Source organism: Peromyscus eremicus, chromosome 3 (genome assembly GCF_949786415.1).
Source record: "Peromyscus eremicus chromosome 3, PerEre_H2_v1, whole genome shotgun sequence".
Taxonomy (NCBI): Eukaryota; Metazoa; Chordata; class Mammalia; order Rodentia; family Cricetidae; genus Peromyscus; species Peromyscus eremicus.
Window position 1 is genome coordinate 35224843 of NC_081418.1, and position 23029 is coordinate 35247871.

The window sequence follows — 23029 nt, forward strand, 5'->3', positions numbered from 1 at the left end:
CACACACCATGGAAAGCAATATGGAGGAGCATGAAAAAAAAAAAACAAAACAAAACAGAACTAACATAGGGTCTGTTATTCATCCAAAAGAACAGAAATAAAAATCTTCAGATATCTGTACTTCCATCTCACTGCAACATTATGTACAATAACCAAGTCATGAAAACAGTGTCTACTGACAGACAAAGGCTTTCAGCAAATTCGGTGTATGCAGACAAAAGGATATCTCACCCTTACTCTTTGTGATCTACATGTACGAGAAGGGCACTGTGTTAACAAAACAAATCAGGTACAGTAAGACAAATATTACATGACACCACTGAGTGGTCTGTAATTCTGGGAAAGATAGAGAGTAGGAGAATGGTCTCAAGGTAGGTGAAGCAGGAAAGCATCAGCTGCGTAGAGTTTCATATGATAAGATCAGTAAACCATGCAGACATACCATGTATCAGAGTGACCTCTGGTTAGCAGTGCTGTTTTGCACACTTAGAAAGTGCTATGAGGACATAGCCTCCCCTCTTTTTTTCCCAACCTGGTTGTAATAATAATGAATATATATGTGGTGACATTAGAAATAGTAGCATGTGCATGCAGAAACATTACCTGTTTCCTTTTCTGCAGGCCCTAAAACATAAGAAAAGAGAATTTAGGGCTAAGCAAGCAAAGAAAACTAGCCTGTCTTCCTACTTCCAAATCATTTTAAATGTTCTTGATCTGGCCTGAACATAAAAAAGAAAAAAAAAAAAAACTTTAAAAAAATGAAAATAAAAATAGGAAAAGTAGAAGTAGAAATTGAAAGAACATGCAAGTTTTCCTCAGTGAATGAGCAAGCATTTTGTATTTTTGAAGTAAGACAGCTTGGCAGTCCTTGAGTGGATTGCTGGGATCCATTTTCTAGAATATCGTCACATTAAACTCAAGATGACTCCAGGAAAGGAGGCAGTGGGAGGGTCCCTGCTTCCTCTCCATTTGGTCTGAGGACAGGCTTCTCTATGCACAAATAAAAGACCTTCGGTTTCCTTTACAATGGATTCTAAAACCATAAACTACTGCGCAACTCAGAGAAATGCCATCTACGGTCCTCTCAGCATTCTTGCATAGCTGTAAGACTATTTCCAGAAGAGGGCAGGAAGAAAAGCTTCCCTCAGCCATTTTTAAATCGGAAACAGATTTGTACAAAATGATACCACAATGGTTAAAGGTTCCCCCACACCTTTCCTCTGAGATAGTTGAAAGATTTTAATGTCAGTTTGTGTATCAGTTCTTCCAATCACGTTCAGAACACCCAAAGTCCCAGACATAAAAACTACATAAACCAGTATTCAAAAGTGAAAACCCAAGTGTTCAACTTCCACTTCCTTCAAATGACCCAGTGTTCGCTGCGTTTGCTTCAACACAACATGATATCGTAATTAATGATGGTAAGCTGGTAACTAAGGAGGTTTCATGTTGTTACTCTCGTGATATAATATTGGTTGCTATGGTGATGAGATGGCTTTTTTGTTAATCACTCAGGAGGTTGGTTATCACATGCTTGTTAGTGAGCTTGTCTAGATTTGGAGAAAAAAGGAAAGACAGAACAACATTTATCTTTCTTATTGACTGAAAATTGATAAAAATCATTCTAATACCAATTAGCTCATAAATCGATCATTCACTAAGTAGAATTTTGAAATATTAAAAGTTACCAAACTTTAATCTATGGGATGACTACGTTCATATTTTAAGACATAAACATTTAGCAAGACACAAACTTTTCCTGTCTCTCCGGTAATGATACACGTATGACATAAGTCAGTTTTGTGATAATTTGAACAAATAATTTAAAATCTTCTTCAATACTTTAAAATCATCTGTCAAAGGACTGGAAAATAAAATCTGATCTCGTGACTCTGCCACAACTTCCCATCTATTTATCTCTAAACATTTAAAATATCAGTGTTCTTAATGAATAAAACCTGAAGAAAGAGAGACAAATGCACAGTCCTCTCAAGAGGTCTAGTCTTTGAAATACAGCAATATAGAGCAAGCAATTAGAAGCGGCAGGAAGTTCTACCAGCGTATGTCAGCCCTCACCACAATCCACAAGTTTCTTCCTCTTCTGAGCAGCAGTGCAGATCAGAAAATAAAATTACATAAGGCTACACTGACACCAATCAGGAAAGAATCCACAGCCCATAGTTTAAATGTTAGACATACTTACAGCAATGTCAAAAAATACAACCCACGAAAACACCTTTTGGTTTCTTGAAAACTCAAAATAAGAACAAAGGACAACTTTAGCGCGGATCCTGGGTCTTTCATTCAAGCCGAGTCCCAGGAGGCATATTAAAGCAATGAATAGGAAAAAGCGCTTCAGTTCGCCAGCTGAGATTTTAATGAGACATTTCCCTTTGCCACGGCACAGGATTGTTCGGGGAGGGAAAGGACTTCTCAGAGAAAATTCAGTTAATAGGCATTGTTGGCTCTCGCAGCCACTTCGACAATTGCTCAGGGCACTGACCTTCAATTTTGGCATACTCTGTGAGCCTAGTGTAATTGATCAAGGCAGCTTTCTCCAGACATTTTCTGACCACTTTCTTCACCTCCTCTGCGGGGATAGGAGTGGCAATGTCTTTCATTAAGACCTACAGAGAGAAGAGAGAAGTGGGGTGGGCGAAGAAGAGAGGAGAGACTCGGCATAAAATGAATTCTCAAAACAAATGACACAAACTGCCCCAGACTTGAGTGTTCCCGGGCAGGGGGAGGGGTCCTCAGTAACTTGTGGGAAGTAATGAGTCGGCACTTCACAACTGGGAACTAATCCTTCAGTATTGGTTCCTCCTGCCTAAGCCCATCAAAACCTCCCATGGGCCAGGTCACCAGGATTCAGTGTGACTGTCACTTTTCCTCCAGGGATCCAGGACACCATTACAGCAGCTGTTTCAGATCAGGATTACAGTCCTTGGCACAAGTGATAAACAAAGTTTGTCTTGTATAGTCCTAATGGAAAAAGCCCCAGCTCTTCTGAATATATGTGAAAAATCGTAAGAAACATTTCATTATGAAGGGGCGTAATTTTGGAGCTCTGTAAAAATCACTAATTAAACTTTAATCGTCATGTTCGGCTGAACATGATGTGGTGAACTATACAAAGACAAAAGAAACTTCTTTGCCTTAGTGGAATGAATGCTTTATGGGAGGTCAAATGCTAAGGCACAGGGACACTTTCTTCAGCTTGGGACAAAAAGAAGACACAGGTCATTTTAAATGTTTCTAAAATGTGTTCTTGGATCTTTTTCCTTAACATGTTTTATTATTAGCAAGGAGTAAATACAGTTATATAAAAACCATTCAAAAGGTAATTTTAAACACTTTCTAATGAGGCAATCATACCTTTCATTACAACTCCTCTTGGAAGTTGTTAGTTATTGTTAGATGATTTCTTCATGTATTGAATGTAATTGTCATGCTTTGTTTATATTCAAATGACGACACATAATGGTAATATAAAGTGCTTTTTAAGTGTGGTAAGTATTCTATTAGTCACTTACATTGAAATAAATACTAAAGGAGACCGAAAACATCCATTAAAAACTGTATTATTTTATTCTCTTGCACCAATGTTTGTACACTCTTGAATTTATTCTAGCATGCAAGCATCAATAACTACTGCCAGTATTTTCAAGTGTATTTAGGCAAGATTTTCTTTCTTGAAAACAGCTAACTTGATCATTTAACATTTCTTTTGTTATCGAATTCAATTAGGACATAAATTTGGTACTTCAGAAACACACAGTAGATCTTTGTAGTCTAAAAAAAAAAAAAACCCTTCTGTGCATTGTAAAATATGTATAGGCATCAAATTTGAACTATTATATTTAATGAGATCTTTGCCAAAATTTACCATCAATATGATGCTGTTCCATATACAAGCTTATGAATTTTACTTAGGGTTCCCATGCTGAGAAACTTCAAATAGTAGAAAGAATAACTAGAAATTAGAATGTATATGTTTACCCCAGAGGTGAGGCTAGGGTTTGAGTAGTATTTCATATTCTCTAGGAGCCTGAATACTTCATGTGGGGCTCCTAGGTGTTAAAAATTCACTTACAGATTTTATTTTATTTTTGTAAGTTGCTAGTAAATAGAGAGATTTTAAAAAAAAAAAAAGGAAGAAATGGCCCTTAGCATTTCTCTTTCAATCAGTAAGAGATGTGATTAGTGACTGTAACTAGAAAGGGTCGCTGTCACACTGCCACCCGTCAATGTAAGGCATCTCTAGATTACTACCTCTTCCCTGCTGGGAGGAAAAGCAAGACTCTGCCATGGAAACCAGGACACAGAGAGGTTGTGTGAAGTACCCAAGATGCTGTTCAGTTACAAAAAGTAAAGCAACTTTAAGAACTGACTTATTTGTAATTGCCTTAATGAACAGAACAGAATCAACACTTTAAAAAGCCAAGGCTACATGCAGCTTTTAATAACACAAAAATTCCAATAAACCTATCTTCATGTGACTTCATTCAAAGTGCACAAAATAGAAGACAAGGGAGTAACATGAACTCAACCTATAATCTGAATTTTGATTTCATTTTAATCACCCAGTCTAGTGTTTATCTCTTAAGTTCTGAGCAATATTCCTACTGCCTCTTTCTAATAGACGTGCTTATAGATAGCATCGTTTCTAAAGTTAGTTTAGCAGAAAAATAGACAAGATGAAGTCAATAAATCAGGACCAGCATAATAAAACCACAAGCTACAGAAAATAAGCAAAACTGCTTATAATTCTGATATTGAAGAGTTGTTAAGATCATATTACTTAGCTGGCAGCATCTCATCAGCATTTGGAGATTAATAAAAATGAAAAAAAATACTTTCCTCAACAGTCACAGAAATAGCACACATTATATCTTAAAAATTGTTTTTAAAGATGGATGTAAAAACCTTGGTTGCTATTTATTTTTGTAGGGGAAATGCATTTCTATGATTTGTGAATTCTTTGATGATAACACACCAAATGTGGAGCCCGAAAGGAATGATATGTCCATCATCTTATATAGTAAATGCTGACATGCATGAGGGCTATAACTGCTGAAAAACCAATGACCCCCAGAGGATAATAAAAGGCAAATGTGAGTGAGATAGATGCCCTGGGAAGTAGAAACAACTAAAAGCAAGCAAACAAACAAACAAACAACAACAAGAAGAACAAGAACAAGCATTTCATGAGATCGTAAGTGGGGGAAAAGATGGAAAGATAGATATCAAAATGATAGCATAGTATCAGGGGAGGAGGGGGGTGGAAAGGCTTCACAGGAGGAAGGAGTTGGGGAGACAATAAGAAAGTAGTAAGAAAAGGTACAACGTTCATGTGGTGCTCGGTGTGCAGCAAAAACTCCACCTCATGGAGATTGCTCAGTTCACCAGCTGAAACACAGCCCTGGAGAACACAAATAGCATCTATAAACCCTTGTACGTACCCTTTCAAGTAACGAAAGTGTAGCTTTCAGAGCACCTTCAGGTCGTCCAAAAGGAAAACAGTATCTTTAGAAACAAAAGGAGGAACAAAAACATCAAACATCTAATATTAACCCAAGAGCTTAATTATTACAGCTTCGATGACTTGGCATTAGGGGAGAACCTTGAAGAGACGGTAAAATACTGAGTCAGTTTGGAAGTTATTTTAACTGTTAAATTTTACCAAGTCACTGGGTGGTGGTGTCGCACGCCTTTAATCCCAGTACTTGGGAGGCAGAGGCAGACAGATCTCTGAGTTCAAGGCCAGCTTGGTTTACAGAGCTAGTTCAAGGACAGCCAGGGTTGTTACACAGAGAAACCCTGTCTCAAAAAGAAACAAAAAACAAAACAAAACAAAACAAAACAAAACAAAAAACCCAAAAATTGCTGTCTATGATTTCAAGGTCTTGAGCTAGCAAGGTATCAATTATGATGAAAAGGATTCTCAAGTCTTCTTGATCCACGCACTAAAAGAACAGACATTAAAGAAGAAACTCCAGAGTCATTGTAGAGGGAAGATTATTGTATAACACCTAAGAATTTCTTGTTTTACGCTTGATAAGAAGAAATGGTTTTTCCCACACCTTCCTGAACTCATATGTGGAAGAAGAACATATACACATCCATTGTATACCTAACCTCTAAGACCAACACAGTTTCAATGCCCCCTTTTAGGGACACTATACAGCTATGGGTGTTTAATTCTTTCACCTCCCTAAGACACATGTAAACCCTGTGCACAGCCAGTGTCCCAGTGTTTCTTGTCTGATGAACTGCAAAGCAACAACCAGAAGGCAGGTAATGGGGATATTTTGAAACTATGGCCAGACATGCCTGTTCAGGGAGAGAATGGACTTCTTTTAAAGTTAGTGGCCACAGGATGCTAACAGGTGTATTTTTATTTCGTGTCAGTCTCCACTTAAGGAGCACTGAGCACCGAGCAGGTACAACCTGCTGCAGGCACTGGCTTTGTGGAACCAGATTCAGTCCAGATCCCTCCCTCTCTAAGGCTGTAGCTCCCTCCCCAGGGTCCAGACTGAGGGCAGCTGGCTGTCTTTATGGTGCCACCACACTTACCTTAGAAATCTGTAAATTAATGAGTTGGAAAGAAGTCTACTGGTCTCCATGTCCTACTCAATTAACTAGTGGCCTCGGAATGAAATTCTTTTTTTTTCTCCCCACACTGTAATTTGAATGGGTTTACCTAGAAAGCACTTAAGCTTCAAGTAAACATTTGTTTACGAAACTTAATTTTAAATAAAGAATAAAAGAAATATTTCTTTCTTCCTTTTAAGAGAAATGTATTTGAATGTTTTTTTTTGGGGGGGGGGAGTTATTTGTTAGTTTCATAAAGTTTCTCCAGTATAGATAAATGCAAATGGAACCTTTTCCAGATATAGCCACCCAGTGTTTTCTTCAGAGTATTTATCGTTTCCTTAGCATTAGAATATGTACTTGCTTAACTTCGCCTCTCTGTGTCCTGTTCTCCACCTCCAGACAATTTATTTTAATAGAGTTTCCTGTGCCGTGGTGCTTTTTATGCGTTAGCAAATTAGCAAAGTAGCTTTTAATCATCCTGTGTACGCTAAAGCTTAATTCCACATTTAAATAAAGCACCACTTGGTCCCTGTACCTCCCTCCCCTGCTTAATCTTTTTCAGCGTATTTGCATAATCCACCGTTGTCTTTCCTATTGTTTATTTCCATTAACCTGCGGGTGAGACATTTTATGAATGGAATGTTACTGATCCTCAGATTACACTCAGCATTTCGGGGCTCTGAGGTCCCAATGGGTATGTTCTGAATTAGCATTGGCTGTGCAGAATGTGTAAATAATTCAGCCCATTCAGAGTAATCCTGAATCAGTAACGGACAGAAAATAACTACACAGAAGCTTAATTAATCTCTACAATGCAAGTTTTAAAAGGAGGGAGTCATTTTGCTCTGCCACCTTTCGGGATAAATATTTTGGGTTTTTGCCTCTCTTGACAGCTAAGCAAAGTGGAAAACATTCCATTATTGAATAAAATTCAACCACATTTAATATCTAATCTGAGTAAACTGAAGGCCACCTCATTCCCACTTTGGTAAATGAGTTTCACAGATAAATGAGTCACCAACCCATGATTAAGCACCACCCCTTTCTTTATTTAAATGCAGTATTAATATTAACTGACATTCTATGTGCACTGCACACACTTCCTCTAACAGGCTTTTTGAAATAAGGACCTTGAGTCTTTTATGTTTGCTCTGCCTTGTTCTAAGTAATTTCTGTGTTTTAGAAAATATAAAATAAAAAGGTCAAGCTTTAGCCGACTCTTTTGACATTTGGACTTTCTGTCCTCAAACTGTGCACTTGTGTTTTTACTTCCTGATTTTGCTACCAACTTCCTGCTATGAAAGAGAATCCCTCAGTTTTGTATCTTGGGTGATGGGGACATTGCATGTGACAGAGAAGTGCCACCTGCTGAGCTATCCTCAGCCTCAGTGTTATCTAGTGGAGTGATACAGAATAAGTTGCATGTATTTAAATTATAAAAATTTTAAATTTGTTTAAGTTGTGACATATCCTTTTTTTTTTTTTTTTTTTTAATTGTCACCATGGGCAACCAGTGACCTTTCTCCTACCCCAGGCAACCAGTGATTAACTTTCCTCTTTGGAATGAGATTACATGTATAGAATCTTCCATAAGAGGACATAGTTTGTACTGTTTTGTGTCTGAGTGCTCACCTGGCACTTCATCCGTTTGCATTGGTGCAGGCTATACAACTCCATACGGACACCATTTATCTAGTCCTTAATGGTTGGTCATGGGACTAATTTTCATTTTATTGTTAATAATTTTGGTATGGACATCCATTCATTCTTTGGTCTACATGGACTTTACTTTCTTTCACTTGGGAAAATTCTGAGGCATGAAATGGTTCCTATCTGCAGCAGGTGTTTACAATTATAAGAACCCACCAAATGAGTTTCCAAAGTGGGTTGTACTGTCCCAGCCTTGCCAACAGCATCTGAAAGTACTTATTTGCTGTTCTGTATTGTAGATATACTAAGAGGTCTGGAGGGCTTTTGTTGTTTGTTTCTGGCTGGTCATTCTCCTGATTCAACCTCTCTAGTGTTAGAATTCCAGACTCTGGTCACCATGCTGGAACTAACTGCAGCTTTAAGTTGCATTTTCTTCTTAAATAATGCTGTTTTCTTTTTCTTTTTTTCCAGCATACATCTTACCCTTCTACTTAGTGAAGTTTACCATTTGGAGTTATCATTTAGTATTCACACTACATTAATTGAGGTAGAATAAAAACAGGAAAAATTATGGGGACATGGGAAAAGAGCTGTTAATTCAGCTCTGGTTGAAGCCTCTAGCCAAGTCAGGAGAAAAATCAAGAATTCCAACACAATTAGCATTTAGTGCAGGGACAATAATTCTTCTTTTTTGAGATATTTTCAAGTAAGAATGTTAAAATGGGAATAAATCACACCTGATACTTTACTTTCTGTGGTATTTTTCCTTCGCTAGCTCTAAACTACACAGTCCTATGAATCTTATCTGAAAGCCCACTTACAGTAAAAGACATGTCTTAATTCTCTTACATAATCCTTTTGATTATGGTTTTAATTTATCAATTATAATCCCACCATGGTACCTTTACAGCCACTCTATAATCTTCTTTATTGAAAAAAGAGACTAAAAAAAGGAGAAAATTTTTCTTACCAATCTTTACGATCTTACTGGAGAACCAACAGAAATATATATATGACTACAGTTAAGAAATTCCAGGAGAGTCTTCTTTAAGAAGTCCACACCCACACTCTTGGGACTGACTTTTTATTTTATTTTCAATAAACTCTAGCTCTGCTTTATACTGGCCCATCTTTAAATTCCTTTCTGCGGTGAAGCTAAGGATCAGTTTTACCTGATTGTAGGTCCTTAAACTATTAAGAGAACAGTTGTACCTTCTGGAAGTTTTCATAAACTCAATCTCAATGGTGTGTTTATAAATTTTATGTGTACGTTTCCATATCATCTCTAGAGTTCTTATGTGTTCTCTGAAGATTTATTTTAACTTTTCAAATTCATTTTTTACTGATAGATGCTGTCTTTTTGAACTCCTCTAAAGACTTCAATAAAAAATTCCTCCACTTTCCTTTTCCCCATATAATCTTGACTATTCCCAAATCACTACCTCCCTTTGTTATTTACTTGCATTAGGCTCTTTCCTCTCTATTAAACACTTTTTCTCAAATGTCTGATGACCTACATGTATGACCATTTTCGAAAGTACACCATTAGAAAGTGAAAAGAAGACTGTGCATGTAGGCAATTCTTAAGGATGACCATCTTTGTCGGAGATGCCTCTTGCTGAGATGTTAGGGAAGTCTTTATTATCTACAGCTATGGGTTTTCTTTTCTCTTGGTGAAGAGAAGACAACTTTTCTCAGGAGAAGACAACATGCACGCCTGACTGCCTGCTAGCTTTGCGGGAGTCAAGTACATGAGTTTGGAGAGGTGTGTCATCCTTAAAATTTTATAATGGAGGCTTATAATACCTTCCTATTGTAACTTTTGACCATGGCTGATGCTTCCTGTCCCCCCACCTCTGTCCAGTTACCTTCACTTTCTCTAGGCAACTAATATATAGATTGATACTCATATAGGAGAGCTGTGTAGGGAAAGACAGCTGGGGATCTCAGTACTTCTCAGCAGTAAATAAATAAATCATTCTTCACTCTCACTTTCTGGGGGTGCTCTAAACCAATTCCTACACATGTTGGTGGTTGTATATGTCAAACATGTTGCTTCTCTAATTTTACAATGCCAGCCTAGGATTCTTTCCCCCTGAATGTCTATTAGATACTGTTCCTGTGACTGACTTCTACAATAACTTCCAGGTTTGTTTTCTCTTGTTATATTTTCTCTTCTCAGACTTCTCCTTTTGGATTTATGACTTCAGAAATAATACCCACTGGCCATTATGTTCCATGTCTGTCAGGAAACTGAGATATATATCCAAGGTATCATCTCACTTTTCTTTTCAACCTGCCATCTTTCATAAGAAGTTTGTTGTTTAGTTTGTTCTATCTGTTCTTGAAATCCGTATCTAGAGCATTATTGGGGCCTAAGCAACTTTTTATACACATTATTGATTATATGAAATGTCTCTCTTATCCCCCCAAATAGTGGAATTAAACTCAGGGACTTGTCTATACTAAGCAAGTGGTCTATCAATGAGTTGCCATGACCTAATGTGGTTGCTAGGAACTGAATCCAAGTCGTTTGGAAGAGCAGCAAGCTCTCTTAACCACTGAGCCATCTCTCTAGCTCATCCCCATTATTTTTGAGGCAGTGTCTCACTAAATTGCACAGGCTGACCTTGAGACTAAATAAAACCAGGGCAAGAATAGTATTAAGCTGTGTATCTTTCACTTTCAAATGATTCTTATTATTGGTGGCTAATCTTTCTGAACAAGGAGCAGTAGGTGCTACGTTTTATGTCGTGAATACAGAGATAACTAATGGCTTAAGCAATAAATTTATTTTACCATGTTATAAAGGGACAAGTGAAAAGCACAAAAAATTGCTAAAAGACTTGAGACTTGATAAGAAAATTGAGAATGCCTCTGTCATGAAGGCGAGAATCTCCTTGCCTGGTGGTATAGAAAAAAGAAAGAAGAATCATTAGAGCTGGGATGGAAAAAAAACAAAACAAAACAAAAACAAAAACTATGCAAGGACGAAAATGCAAAGGAAAAGCATGAGTTAGAGCAGATGGACATTCCAGCAGGGATGGCTAAGGTATGAAAACCATCTGGGAAGCTGACCACAGAATGAAGACTGGACCATACAGTGCGAGCAATGGGAACCTACTGGTAATTCTTGAGTGGTAGCAAGAAGATTTAACAAAAAATGTACTGGGAGATGAAGGATAGAGCATGACTGGAAAAACAGATACTTGGATCAAATACAAAACATACCTGAAGTGGCTTATCTGGTTTTCTAAAAGGGAAGAAAGTCTCTCTTTTATCTCCTCAAATCTTTCTTTTTCTTCCACTGAAACAGTTCCAATTCCATCAGGCCTGAGAGAGAGAGAGAGAGAGAGAGAGAGAGAGAGAGAGAGAGAGAGAGAGAGAGAGAAAGAGAGAGAGAGAAAATGAGAATCAGCAACTTGTATTAATAGATTATTTACCTTGAAAGATTTTAGACACACAAATGTATCCCTAAATCAATCAAATAATCAAGGAAAAGGCACATTAGCCTTAGCTGTGTTTATACTAGAAATTTAATAGAAGTATTTGAAGCCATTTGCTTTATATTTTTGACCTAGAATGAATGGAATGGGTTTATTCTTTTAGACAGCCTTCAAGGTGAATGATGACAATGAATCGTTTCCAGACACACAGAGAACAACAACTAGTCCTTGAAAATGGCAGGGAAAATGTTCTCCTGTGGAATTAAACATCTGACCAATTAAATGACTATCCCCTGAATGGAATGACTATAAAAATAGACTGAATGCAAATGGAAATATCTTAACTGCTTCTCTTCCAAATAAAAATAAACAAAACATGAAGCCAGATATTTAAATTTTTAAAGAAACAAAGTTTGGATAAATATGTGAGCATGTAACTAGTAGATAAGAGATATTTAACAAATAATAGTTAGGAAATTCTTTAAAAAACTCTATCAATTTAAATCTCTGCTTGTATAATAGCCATGTGAAATTTGAGAACATAAAGTTAAACTATCCACGTTAATACAGAGGGGAAAACACATTCATCTTATATTTACTTTAAACCTTATGTACTTTAAGAACATCTTTGGCACTTGGTAATGGGCAACAGGCATTTTTCTCGTTAGCTTATTTTTAACTGATTATTTTTTCCAAAGATGTGCATTCATTATTCCAAAGTATTAATATTAATGCTTATGTATAAAATAGGTGGAAACAAAGATTATTAAATGCAAAGAGAAATAGTTAGAATTACTTTGCAAACAAGGTTTTAATTTAATGTTTCCCATTTGTGTGTGTGTGTGCTCATGAATATATATTTCACGCTTGTTAACTAGTCAATTAGGACGAAAGCAATTAACTTGAAAGTTATACCTTAACCTTGTTGACATAATGATCTTCTAGTCACATCTAAGCATCATTTAAGTATGAGGACTTTGTCCTTATAGACAATAAATAATTTGTTACTTCAGAAATTTGCATGCTGTTGGGATTTAGTTTTTGAAAACATTTCTTGCAATTATAATTAATTTCTAAACAAAGAAATATTTATTTTTATATTTATAATAACACACCAGATACATTTGTCATACAACAATGCATTTTCAACGTTAACTATGGAAAGACCAATGAGAAAGTACTGGTACTGGTTTTTCAAGTACTTTTATGAGGGAGAAAATGGCAATGTGTAAGTTATCCATTTAATGTAGGTGTTTTGCATTAACTAAATCATAGTTTTTTTCACATACTGTTACAAAATCATCTTTTACTAGGCAAATGTGAACACAAAGTCCAAACAATTTTATTAGTAAACATTTGTGATCACAAAGTATCACCTGACTTAAGTGTTTTTTGTTTGTTTGTTTGTTTTAAGACAGGGTTGCATATATCCCAGGCTAGCCTCAAATGACCTATATAGCAAAAAATGACTTTGAATTCCTGATCCACCTCCCAAATGCTGGAGCACAGGCATGCACTATTGTGATGGTTTATGGGGGTCTCTGAGTTGAACCCAGAGCTTTGTGTATGTCATGTAAACACTCTATCAGCCGAGTTATATACCCCCAGTACCTCCTGACAGTTTTATGTAAAGCATTAACCTCAGAATTTGAGCATTCAGATACAACTAGCCTTAAGTTATGTTGTTACACAGACAGCAGTAAGAATCCATTTCAGTTAGTTACAACAAGTGATTTCACAGCAAGCCACGAACATTTGCTAAAAGATCATTGCGTTTCCTGTTCTGATGATTAGCATGGTCCCCTGACAGATGCTATATCGTCATAAGGTTTGAGTGACTATTCTTGTTTCAACTGCCTGACGAGGTCATGATCTGCAATGGCAGAGCACTGTCTACCTGGCAGTTCAGAAATAAGATTTCCAGCAATGAAGAGTGAGAAAGATGAGTCAGAGGAGGCTTTGCATCAAGCATTCATCAAGGTGATAAATACTGCCAGGCACATCGAAACACTGTCAGTTCGACAAGTTTATTAATAACAAGTACCAGTCAAACAGGTAAAATACACTGGATGATTTGAACTTGGCTTTATCCATACTCCTTTTTTTTTTTTAAGTGCACTTCATAAGCAAATTACTGAATATTAGGAATACGCAGTAGCTTTCTAATCTAGTTATCAGGGTTGAATGGCAACTTGACTGTGATCAAGCTTTGGGGGAATAGCTTAAGGGGGTTCAATAATAAAGGTGAGTGATTCTTATGTCATCAACAGTGTTCTACTCACTGCTATTGTCAAAAGAAACATTGCAATTATTAACTGCAGAATTCAAACTATGTACCAGGCTTTGGGTAGGTGGTCTGCTTGAAGAATAACAGAACGTTCCTAATAGTCTTATCTGTAGTTTCCATGAGAGAAGGATGATGAGGTCCAGGGAGGTGAGGTGACTTCTCCAAAAATGGAGGGAGCAGAAGACTGGAATTGAAGCTGGGTCTCCTACAGTCTGAAGCCAGTGTTCTTAGTGCCCATACCTTACTTGCTTTTTCTTTTATTTTCTTAAAAGACAATGAAGAACAGAAGATAAAATCCTATTCAGCCTTGGGAGTTGTATATGAGAAGCAATGATGCAGGAACCATTTTAAACATTCTTATCTATACCAGATATTTCCTACATGACTTATGTAAGGTGGAAAACCTAAAACCTGGAAGTTTAAAAAGAATGCCTCTTACCTACTTAGTAATTTAATGACAGAAGTCCTAAAATCTTGCTGTCTTATACATCATAAATGATATATTCACAGAAGCTCTGAGAGAAATCTTAAACCAGTTACAGTTTATGAATGGGTTTTAGTAGCATTAGAATAATATACATTTCATTTATTTAATTTCTTACTTTCTTTTATGCATATGAATGTTTTACCTGGATGTGCTCTATATGAGTACTCAGTGCTCACAAAAGCCAGAAGAGGGCATCAGATGCCCTGGAATTGGAGATATAGACAGTTGTGAGCTGCCATGTGGGTACTAGGATTCAAACCTGGGTCTTCTTGAAGAACAGCCAGTGCTTTTATCCACTGAGCCAACTCTCAAGTAACCCTAATAGATAATTTCTTAAGATAAAAATTGTAGATTTATTAGAACTCAACCATCCCCTCACTGTTTTCCTCACTGCTTTTATGAGACTAGCCATGACCAGCTTTGCTTGGCCATTGTGCCAGCCCTCTTAGTCTTGCTTTTCCAACCCTGTCTTTGTCAAGTACGAGCAAAATATTACTGTGAGTGTCTTCAAACATGTAACCGATCACATTTCTTCTTGGCTCAAGACACTGTAAATGATGACACTGTGTACAAGCCAAAGCCTTTATATTGATCTGCAACATGATCATTGTTGTCCTACCACTCTAGCCTCTTAACTAGTCTCACCATCCTCCACGATGAGTCACCTTCCCATTTTCATAGCCCATGTGTTCCTCCTTTCCGTACTTTATCGCTGTCCATTGTGCATAAGGTCAGCTGGTATTAAGAAATAATTACTAATTAATTACATATTCTTTGCCTCTTTCTTGCTGTATTTCTGGTATCTACCATGCTGGCTGAGATGGTGCTGATGTTCCATGCAAACACAGTAATGAAACAAAGGAGTACCACTTAGAAAGTGAGAACAGCTGTCCGAGGTAAGACAGCACATAAACAGTGCTGCCCATCTAACGACAGGTGCATGCTTATCGTTCCTTAGTATTAGCAGAATTTGAGTTCCTTGGAATGTATGTGTCACAGAGCAGTGTAAAGGACAGAAGTTTTGTAAAAGGTAAACGGGAGCAGGGGTTGCAGCTGAAGTACTTTAGGTTAAAAAAACCCAAAACACTAACAGAGGAAGATCTGTTTTGACTTAGCAGAACATCACTAGTGCTTAGTTGTCATTTCAGTTAGCTTCAAACTTATCTACTTTAAATCTCGAGGAGACAACTCTTCTCAAGTACTAATACGTCTTTCACATTGATAAAACGATTGGTAAAATGTGGTTATTTACAATTCTAACATAAATGAACAATTTCCTGAACCTGAATGTGGAACTGGGGTTTAGCTCTGTGGCTGACAAACAGTAAAGCAATTCTATTGAGAAGAACATGTGTTGTCATGGATCGAGATTTAATATCCCCATTTTTGTTCCTTTAGGGGTTGCAGTCATTGAAGTAACAAGATTTCCATAAAAACGGTGCTCTGTGAAAGAAGCTGCAGTCACAAACGAAGTATAAAACATGGACTGGAATTGGAAATCTTAATTACAGATGAAGTAAGAATATTTATGATAGGGAGTCCCTTCTTGTATCAGTAAGCAACTCAATAATGCATACAGTTGTGTCTATGTTCATTATATTTCAAAGATTATTAAAGGACAGAACCCATACACTAGAATCTTCTGCCACTAATGCTTAATAGCCTGATTTCCCATGTGGTTATACATCATGTTCTGTTTTCATAGAAACTACCTTATATACACATGCACCTACATATATACATACTTATATGTATATTGGTACCTGTATACACGCAGAAAAAAATGTGTTTTATTTGAAAAGCAGATCTATTGATATAATTCATGAAGGCTGTTCTGGCTGGTTTTGTATGTCAACTTGACAAAATTAGAGTTGTCAGAGGAAGGAGCCTCAGTTGAGAAATACCTCCATGAGACCCAGCTGTAGGGCATTTCTCATTTAGTGGTCAATGGGGAAGGGCCCAGCCTATGTTGAATCGTGCCATCCCTGTGCTACTGGTCCTGGGTTCTATAAGAAAGAAGGCTGAGCAAGCCATGGGTAGCAAGCCAGTAAACAGCACCCCTCAATGGCCTCTGCATCAGCTCCTGTCTCCAGGATCCTGTCTTGTTTGAGTTCCTGTCCTGACTTCCTTCAGTGATGAACAGCAATGCTGAAATGTAAACCCAATAAGCCCTTTCCTCTCCAATTTGCTTTTCAGTTGTGATATTTTGTCGCAGCAATAGAAGTCCTTACTAAGACAAGCGCTATATAGTAATTTTGATAGTTTGTGGAGACCCACAGAGGCTTCCTAGCAAGACCTTACTCAAGGTTCATAGAATCTGAGCTTGCTTTATGCAGAATGACTGCATAATGGGATGATTTGGCCAGGGGCCTGTTTACCAGATGTTTGGAAGGGTCTATACTTGGCTGTACAATGTACTTTGATCTTGCAAGGGGGGAGGTCTTTTGCCTCAACCCCTGGCATATTATAAAAAGGCCTTTTCAATAAAGGATGAGGCTGGTGGGTATTGATCCAGGCCTTCCCAAAGCTATCCTGTGTTTCTATCTTTCTCCTTGTCACTATCTTTCTATCTATCATTTCCTCTCTCTTCCACCCAAGAACACTTTGAAAGGTGGGAGCTGGACTCACATATGGCACCCAAATAGGGACCTGGGTACAGAGGATAAAGAGAAGGAACATTGTGGACTAAGGGGGCATGTCCATTAATTAAGTAAAATGGTAATCTTCTATTCTTCAGGAGTAAAATTGTAAATATAAAGCAGAGTAGTTAAAGTTAGGCTGCAGCAAGTTTCTCTCTGTATCTCTGTCTCTCTCTTAAAGTAAGTCATAAAAGTTTTGGTGAAGTTTGAGAAAGACAGGCTTTAGGTATAGGGATATGGTGAAGGTTTAACTCAGAGTAGAGTAGGTTTTCCCCAGCGCAGGACCCGGGATGCAGAAAGCAGCATATGAGACTGAGCAGCTACTTCAGACTTGGTGGTTTTTGGACGCCAGCCACTGGAGCAGGTCTGTCGGCATGCAACTGGAGGGTGAGTACACAGGGCACTGTGGCCACTTCATGAGAGACAAAGCCTCCAGAGAACAATGCCCATGGGGGGCACACCAGGAGGGTCAGGGAGCAGGTGCCTCTGAGTTTGAGTGTGTTCCTTGGACACACCTCCCTGTGGAGGTGGGGCAGCATCTCCCCAGTATGGTGATATTTTATTTGTGCTGAAATGTGATTTTATTTGTATGTTAATAAATAAAGTTGCCTGGAGATCAGAGGTCATAAAAAGTCACAAAAGTCAGGCAGTGTTAGCACACGCCTTTAATCCGATCACTTGGCAGGCAGGGTCTCTGTGTGTTCAAGGACACACTAGGGAATAGCCAAGCATGGTGACACACACCTTTAATCCTAGTACCAACCACAGAGACCTGGAGGTGTGTATAGACAGGCAGTAACAAGAAAGTCATGTGGTTGGGTTTAGAGCCAATTAGAAGGCAGAACAGAAAGGCAATAAAAAGACAGGTCACAGGAAGAAGGTCTCTCTCTCAGGGGAAGGACAGCAGTGAGTGTTAAGATAAAGGTGGTCTTAGTTCTTGGCTACTGCTCTGATCTCTTTTAACTCTTTATTTGGCTCTGTGTTTTTCATTTAATAAGACCATTTAGAATTATATCTACACCCCAGGGCAAACCACAATGGAGGTAGTGTAACAGACCCAGGGAAAAATGCTGACAGAATGCTTGAGTGGAACATGCCTGGGACATGGAGAGTGCATCAGAGGTTTTGAAATCCTCCCTGCAATGAAAAGAGCAGGGACTGAGTCCTTAGCAGCAGCTTCAGTGGCAGCTTGGGAACTACTAAGTGAGGCAAAGTCACACTCCAGACTGAACAGCTGAGACTCTCACTGGAACTCAGACCAGCCCAAGCTCTCAGCAGCAGAGTAAGGTGGAGCCATGCAGTTGGCCTGAGGTTGACATTTGGCTGTGCAAGCAGGGCAGTGCAGAGAGGCTTCCAGGACCTGGGGTCCCGAGCGCGGGGCTACCAACGGAGGGAGCGAGTAATGAGACCCAAGGCGGCAGCAGCTCATAGTGGATGGGAGGTACTGGAACCCCTGTGGCACAAGGCAGTTGTGAGCCCTTGGGCCTCAGGACTGGGACTGTAAAAGCCTGGACAGAGCCAGGAGCCAAAAGTCATGCAGTTTCTGTTTGCTGGCTGGGAACAAATACGTGACTCCTTTAAGCGACTGTTATCCGGTTCATGCTGGCTGCATGGAGAACTTTTTCAAAGAAGTCTGCACCAGCCAGCTATTGTGGTGTACACAGCTTTCACCCTGCAGCAGATTTCATAGGGGAAGGCTGCCAACTTCAAAGTGAGGTTTCAGAGATGTTTGTTTGAACTGGGTTGTTGCATGGAACTAAAACAAGTTTTTGGTTGTGGGTTTCTTCATATTTGAACCTTAAAACTGACATCAGAAAGCTTTCAGTGAAACTCTAAGACTGGTATCAGAACTGACTTTTTGAACTTTCCAGACTTAAGAAATGTGATGGATAGGAGTGGTTCAATTGCAATGGGACAATTTTGATTTCACCTATGCACATGTGCTTTGTTAACTGTAGTGACTCATGAACTGTTTGTGTACAAATGGAACTGTTTGTGTAGAAAGAGGTTTGTTTTTTCTACTCAGGCTCAAGATGCAGCTTAAGAAATTATAAAGAAAAGGGGGAGTTAATATTCCTTAGTCTTTTTAATTAAAAAAAAATTTTCTTGTCCCTTGAGTAGACTTATGTTAACTTGTGATAATGTACCCTATGTTTTTTAGCAAAAAGTATAAACGGTTTTATTAAGAGATTGCTTTTGGATGTTTGCTAAAGTTTATGAAGTGTAAATAGTTCTATTAATAGTTTGCTTTTGGATGTAACTTTGTGAGAATTGTAATTATGTATAGTAATGTTTATGCTAGAGTTAAGTTATGTTAGAGTTAAGATGTTAACCTGTTAATGTTAATGGTGATGCTAAGGAGTCTTTAGATTTCATGCAGTTGCATCAGGAATTTACTGATTTATTTGATGCAGTTGCATCAGGAGTTTATTGATTTAAAAAAGAACTTGGTGCAGTAAAGAATGCTGTAGTCATTGTAGACCTATTTAAAAAGGCCATTCTATCTTGATCATTCTCTACTCCTTTACTAATAGGTATAGCAGCCATAAGGAGCAAATGTATAGCTATGATTATTCCAGCTATTTGCAAGCTTAGTGGAAAGATGATTCAGAGCTGCATAGAGTTAAGCTCTGAACCCTCACTTGAGACCTTTATATTATTAAGAAGGGCTTCCTAGTGAGACCTTACTCAAGGTCAAAGAATCTGAGATCGCTTTACCCAGCAGGGCTGCATAAGGAGGTGATTTGGCCAGGGGCCTATTTACCAGGCATTTGGAAGGGTCAACATTTGGCCATACAGTATGCTTTGATCTTCCAAGGTGGAGGTCTTTTGCCTCTCCCCTTGGCATATTACAAAAAGCCTCTTTGAATAAACCCCTGGGAGACTGGGTATTGACCCAGGGCCCTCCTGAAGCTATCCTGTGTCTCTGTCTTTCTCCTTTTTGCTCTTTCTATCCATTTCCTCATTCCTCTCTCCTCCACCCAAGAACCCTTCAAAAGTTGGTAACTGGACTCCCACAATAATTCTATGAACTAAGGTATTTTTAACTTGTAGTATTAGTTAACATGACAGATTGAGGTTGTTGTGGGACACTATTCTTGAGGAGTCATAAACAGATGTCTATTCACCTGAGATACAGAACTAACAACAGACTAAAGTAAGGATACCACTGACGTCCAACTCGGTGAACCAATGAGTTTTATAGGGTTACTTATAGTAGCAGAAATGACGCAAAGATAGCCAAAGGCACCAAAAGGCTACCTCAGCATGGGTGACAGCTCACAAAAGCTGGAAATGTAGACCACACTGCACAACTTACATGCAGCTCAACATGTTGGAGCCTCTTTCAATCAGATCAGATGGTCTGAACCTCTTCTAGGCACCTTAGCTTATTTGTTGCTTACAGGATGCTTGGCTGGTCTGTTTCTTCCAGGTAGCTCAGCTGTTCTGAGCCTCTTCTAAGCAGCTGAGCTTGTCTGAGAGTATCTCTCATCAGTCCTTTTTGCTTATATATACTTGAGGTCGGTACAACAGACCTATGCTAGCTAGTCAGTTTCAGGGACTTTCTGAAGCTTTTGAGTTGTTGATTCCCTGAGCTTAGTGAGTTTCTCTACAGGATGGAATGTTTTTACCCCCCTTTAGAACATCCTCAGTCTCTTTTCTTTTTTTAAATAATTTATTTTTATTTTATGTGTATTGGTGTTTTGCCTAAGTGTATGTCTGTGTGAGGGTCCCCTGGAACTGGAGTTACAGACAGTTGTGAGCTGCCATGTGAGTGCTGGGAATTGAACCTGAGTCCTCTAGAAGAGCAGTCAGCTTTTAACGGCTGAGCCATCTCTCCAGCCCCCAGAATATCTTCAGTCTCAACAAGCTCCCCTCAAAGATGGAGGTTTGTCTCCAAGGAAACTGCCTCACAACAGTTATTAAAAGTGGAAAAAATAGCCGGGCGGTGGTGGTGCACGCCTTTAATCCCAGCACTCGGGAGGCAGAGGCAGGCGGATCGCTGTGAGTTCGAGGCCAGCCTGGACTACCAAGTGAGTCCCAGGAAAGGCGCAAAGCTACACAGAGAAACCCTGTATCGAAAAACCAAAAAAAAAAAAAAAAAAAAAGTGGAAAAAAAATATATAAAATGTATATCTTGTCTTGATTAATTCAAAATTTTATTTTTCAGCAGTAAATGTAAAAGACAGCTGAGGAAACTGACTTGAAAACCATAACACAGGAAAAGAGGGATAAACAATATTATTTATCCAGCTTTTTATTATCTAGTGGCTCCCAGAACAGGGAAAACAGGTAAGAAATAAGTCCCTACAAAGGAAAAGGTTAAATAACCTCTAATTAAAAAAAAAAGTCAGAGACAATGGGACAAAAACAAGTTTTAGCATTCACTGCTTGGGTAGAAAAGAAAGTTAAGCATCTACTGAAATACTAACATATGGACAAGAGGTATAGTTTCACTTTCTGTATTTTAAGAATTTAAGGTTCATATATTCTAGACTCCTTTTTCAATAGTCTAACTAAAAATTTCAAGAGTTTCATGATACCAATGAAAAATAATTTCAGCATATTTAAGAACCATTTTTATGTATAATTTTTAGAACAGATGATTTGCTGTCCACATTTTCCAAAACACATTGTAAGGGACAAAGGGACAATGATCTCTGGAGATGCTCTAGGATCACAGGATGAACAGTCCCATGCACCCTCTAAACAACACAAATCATGCTGTCCTCTCTGAAATTCACATTAAAATTGTTATTAAATATCTGAGATGTCTGCTAGCAACAGAATCCACTGAAATTTAAGCAGCACTTCTAAAAATTACTTAACTAAGGGTTTCTGTTGTAAAATATTAGTTAAAGATGCGTTACATTTGTTTATGCTGTGGAATATTTGTTTAATGATGCAAAGATGTGTTGCATTCTTTATGTTGCATTTGTTTAACTTTCTGAATCTTTGTTACTTTGCCTTCCTAAAACACCTGATTGGTCTAATAAAGAGCTGAATGGCCAATAACAAGGCAGAAGAAAGGAATAGGTAGGGCTGGCAGGCAAAGAGAATACATAGGAGGAGAAATCTGAAAGGAGAAGATTAAGGAGTGAGAAAAGGAGAAGGAGAGGAGGATGCCAAGGGCCAGCCACCCAGCCACCCAGCCAGACATGGAATAAGAAAGAAAGATACAGAAATAGAAAAGGCAAAAGATAGATGGGGAAATATAAGTTAAGAAAAGTTGGCTAGAAATAAGCCAAGCTAAGGATAGGCATTCATAAGAACGAATAAGCCTCTGTGTGATTATTGGGGAACTGGGTGGTGGGCCCCCAAAGAGCAAAGAGCAAAAAGGGCAAAAGAGTAAAAAAACAGACTACAGGTTCCCCTATTTTCTCCTTAAGAATCACCACCCACCCTCCATGAACTCACGTTCTCTTACTGAGAACTACTGTATCTTTCCTGGCGATTTTCTTACTTTTATCAGCTGGACAGCTTCTACACACTTAAGGGATAAGTGAGCCCCAAATCTCTAGGCATGTATGGGGACAGAGTGCTCTGGAAGTATGGATTGAATGAATAGGCCAAAAGTGACACTGTTAAGAAAACGGAGTAATTGAATTAATGATGCGGACTTCTTTCAAATTCCCTCTACTGATTGTGTAAGGCTGTTTGTCTTGGTTTTTGGTGAACTGGAGAGGAGGGACTGGGAAGAGAGGAGGGAAGGAAAATTGTGGCCGGGATATAAAACAAATAAGTTTATTATTTTTTTTTTAAAAAAGAGCTTATTTGCAAGCCATGAGAAGGCAAATGCTACAGTTTAGGGTGCTTTGAGTTTCTTACAGGCTTCCTGTCACCTTCCTTCTCCTCTGAGGAATGTATGACATCTTAGTTTCCCCTAGAGAGAGTGAGAAGGGGAGAGACACCTAGAGGGTGG

General features: G+C 38.4%; 1 protein-coding gene across 5 annotated transcripts in view; it reads right to left on the minus strand.

Moving 5' to 3' along the window:
- The window catches only part of Cadps2 (calcium dependent secretion activator 2), a 540468-nt gene that overhangs the window by 121210 nt on the left and 396229 nt on the right, over positions 1–23029 (minus strand). For 3 of the 5 annotated variants that reach the window (XM_059257429.1, XM_059257428.1, XM_059257426.1), the window contains exons 14-16: positions 11479–11580; positions 5463–5526; positions 2504–2627 (exon numbers count right to left, since the gene is read on the minus strand). In XM_059257429.1, the coding sequence (XP_059113412.1) occupies positions 2504–2627; positions 5463–5526; positions 11479–11580 (290 nt within the window). Of the gene's footprint in view, positions 1–603; positions 625–2503; positions 2628–5462; positions 5527–11478; positions 11581–23029 lie in introns of all 5 variants that reach the window. The other 2 variants (XM_059257427.1, XM_059257430.1) reach the window with 1 other exon arrangement.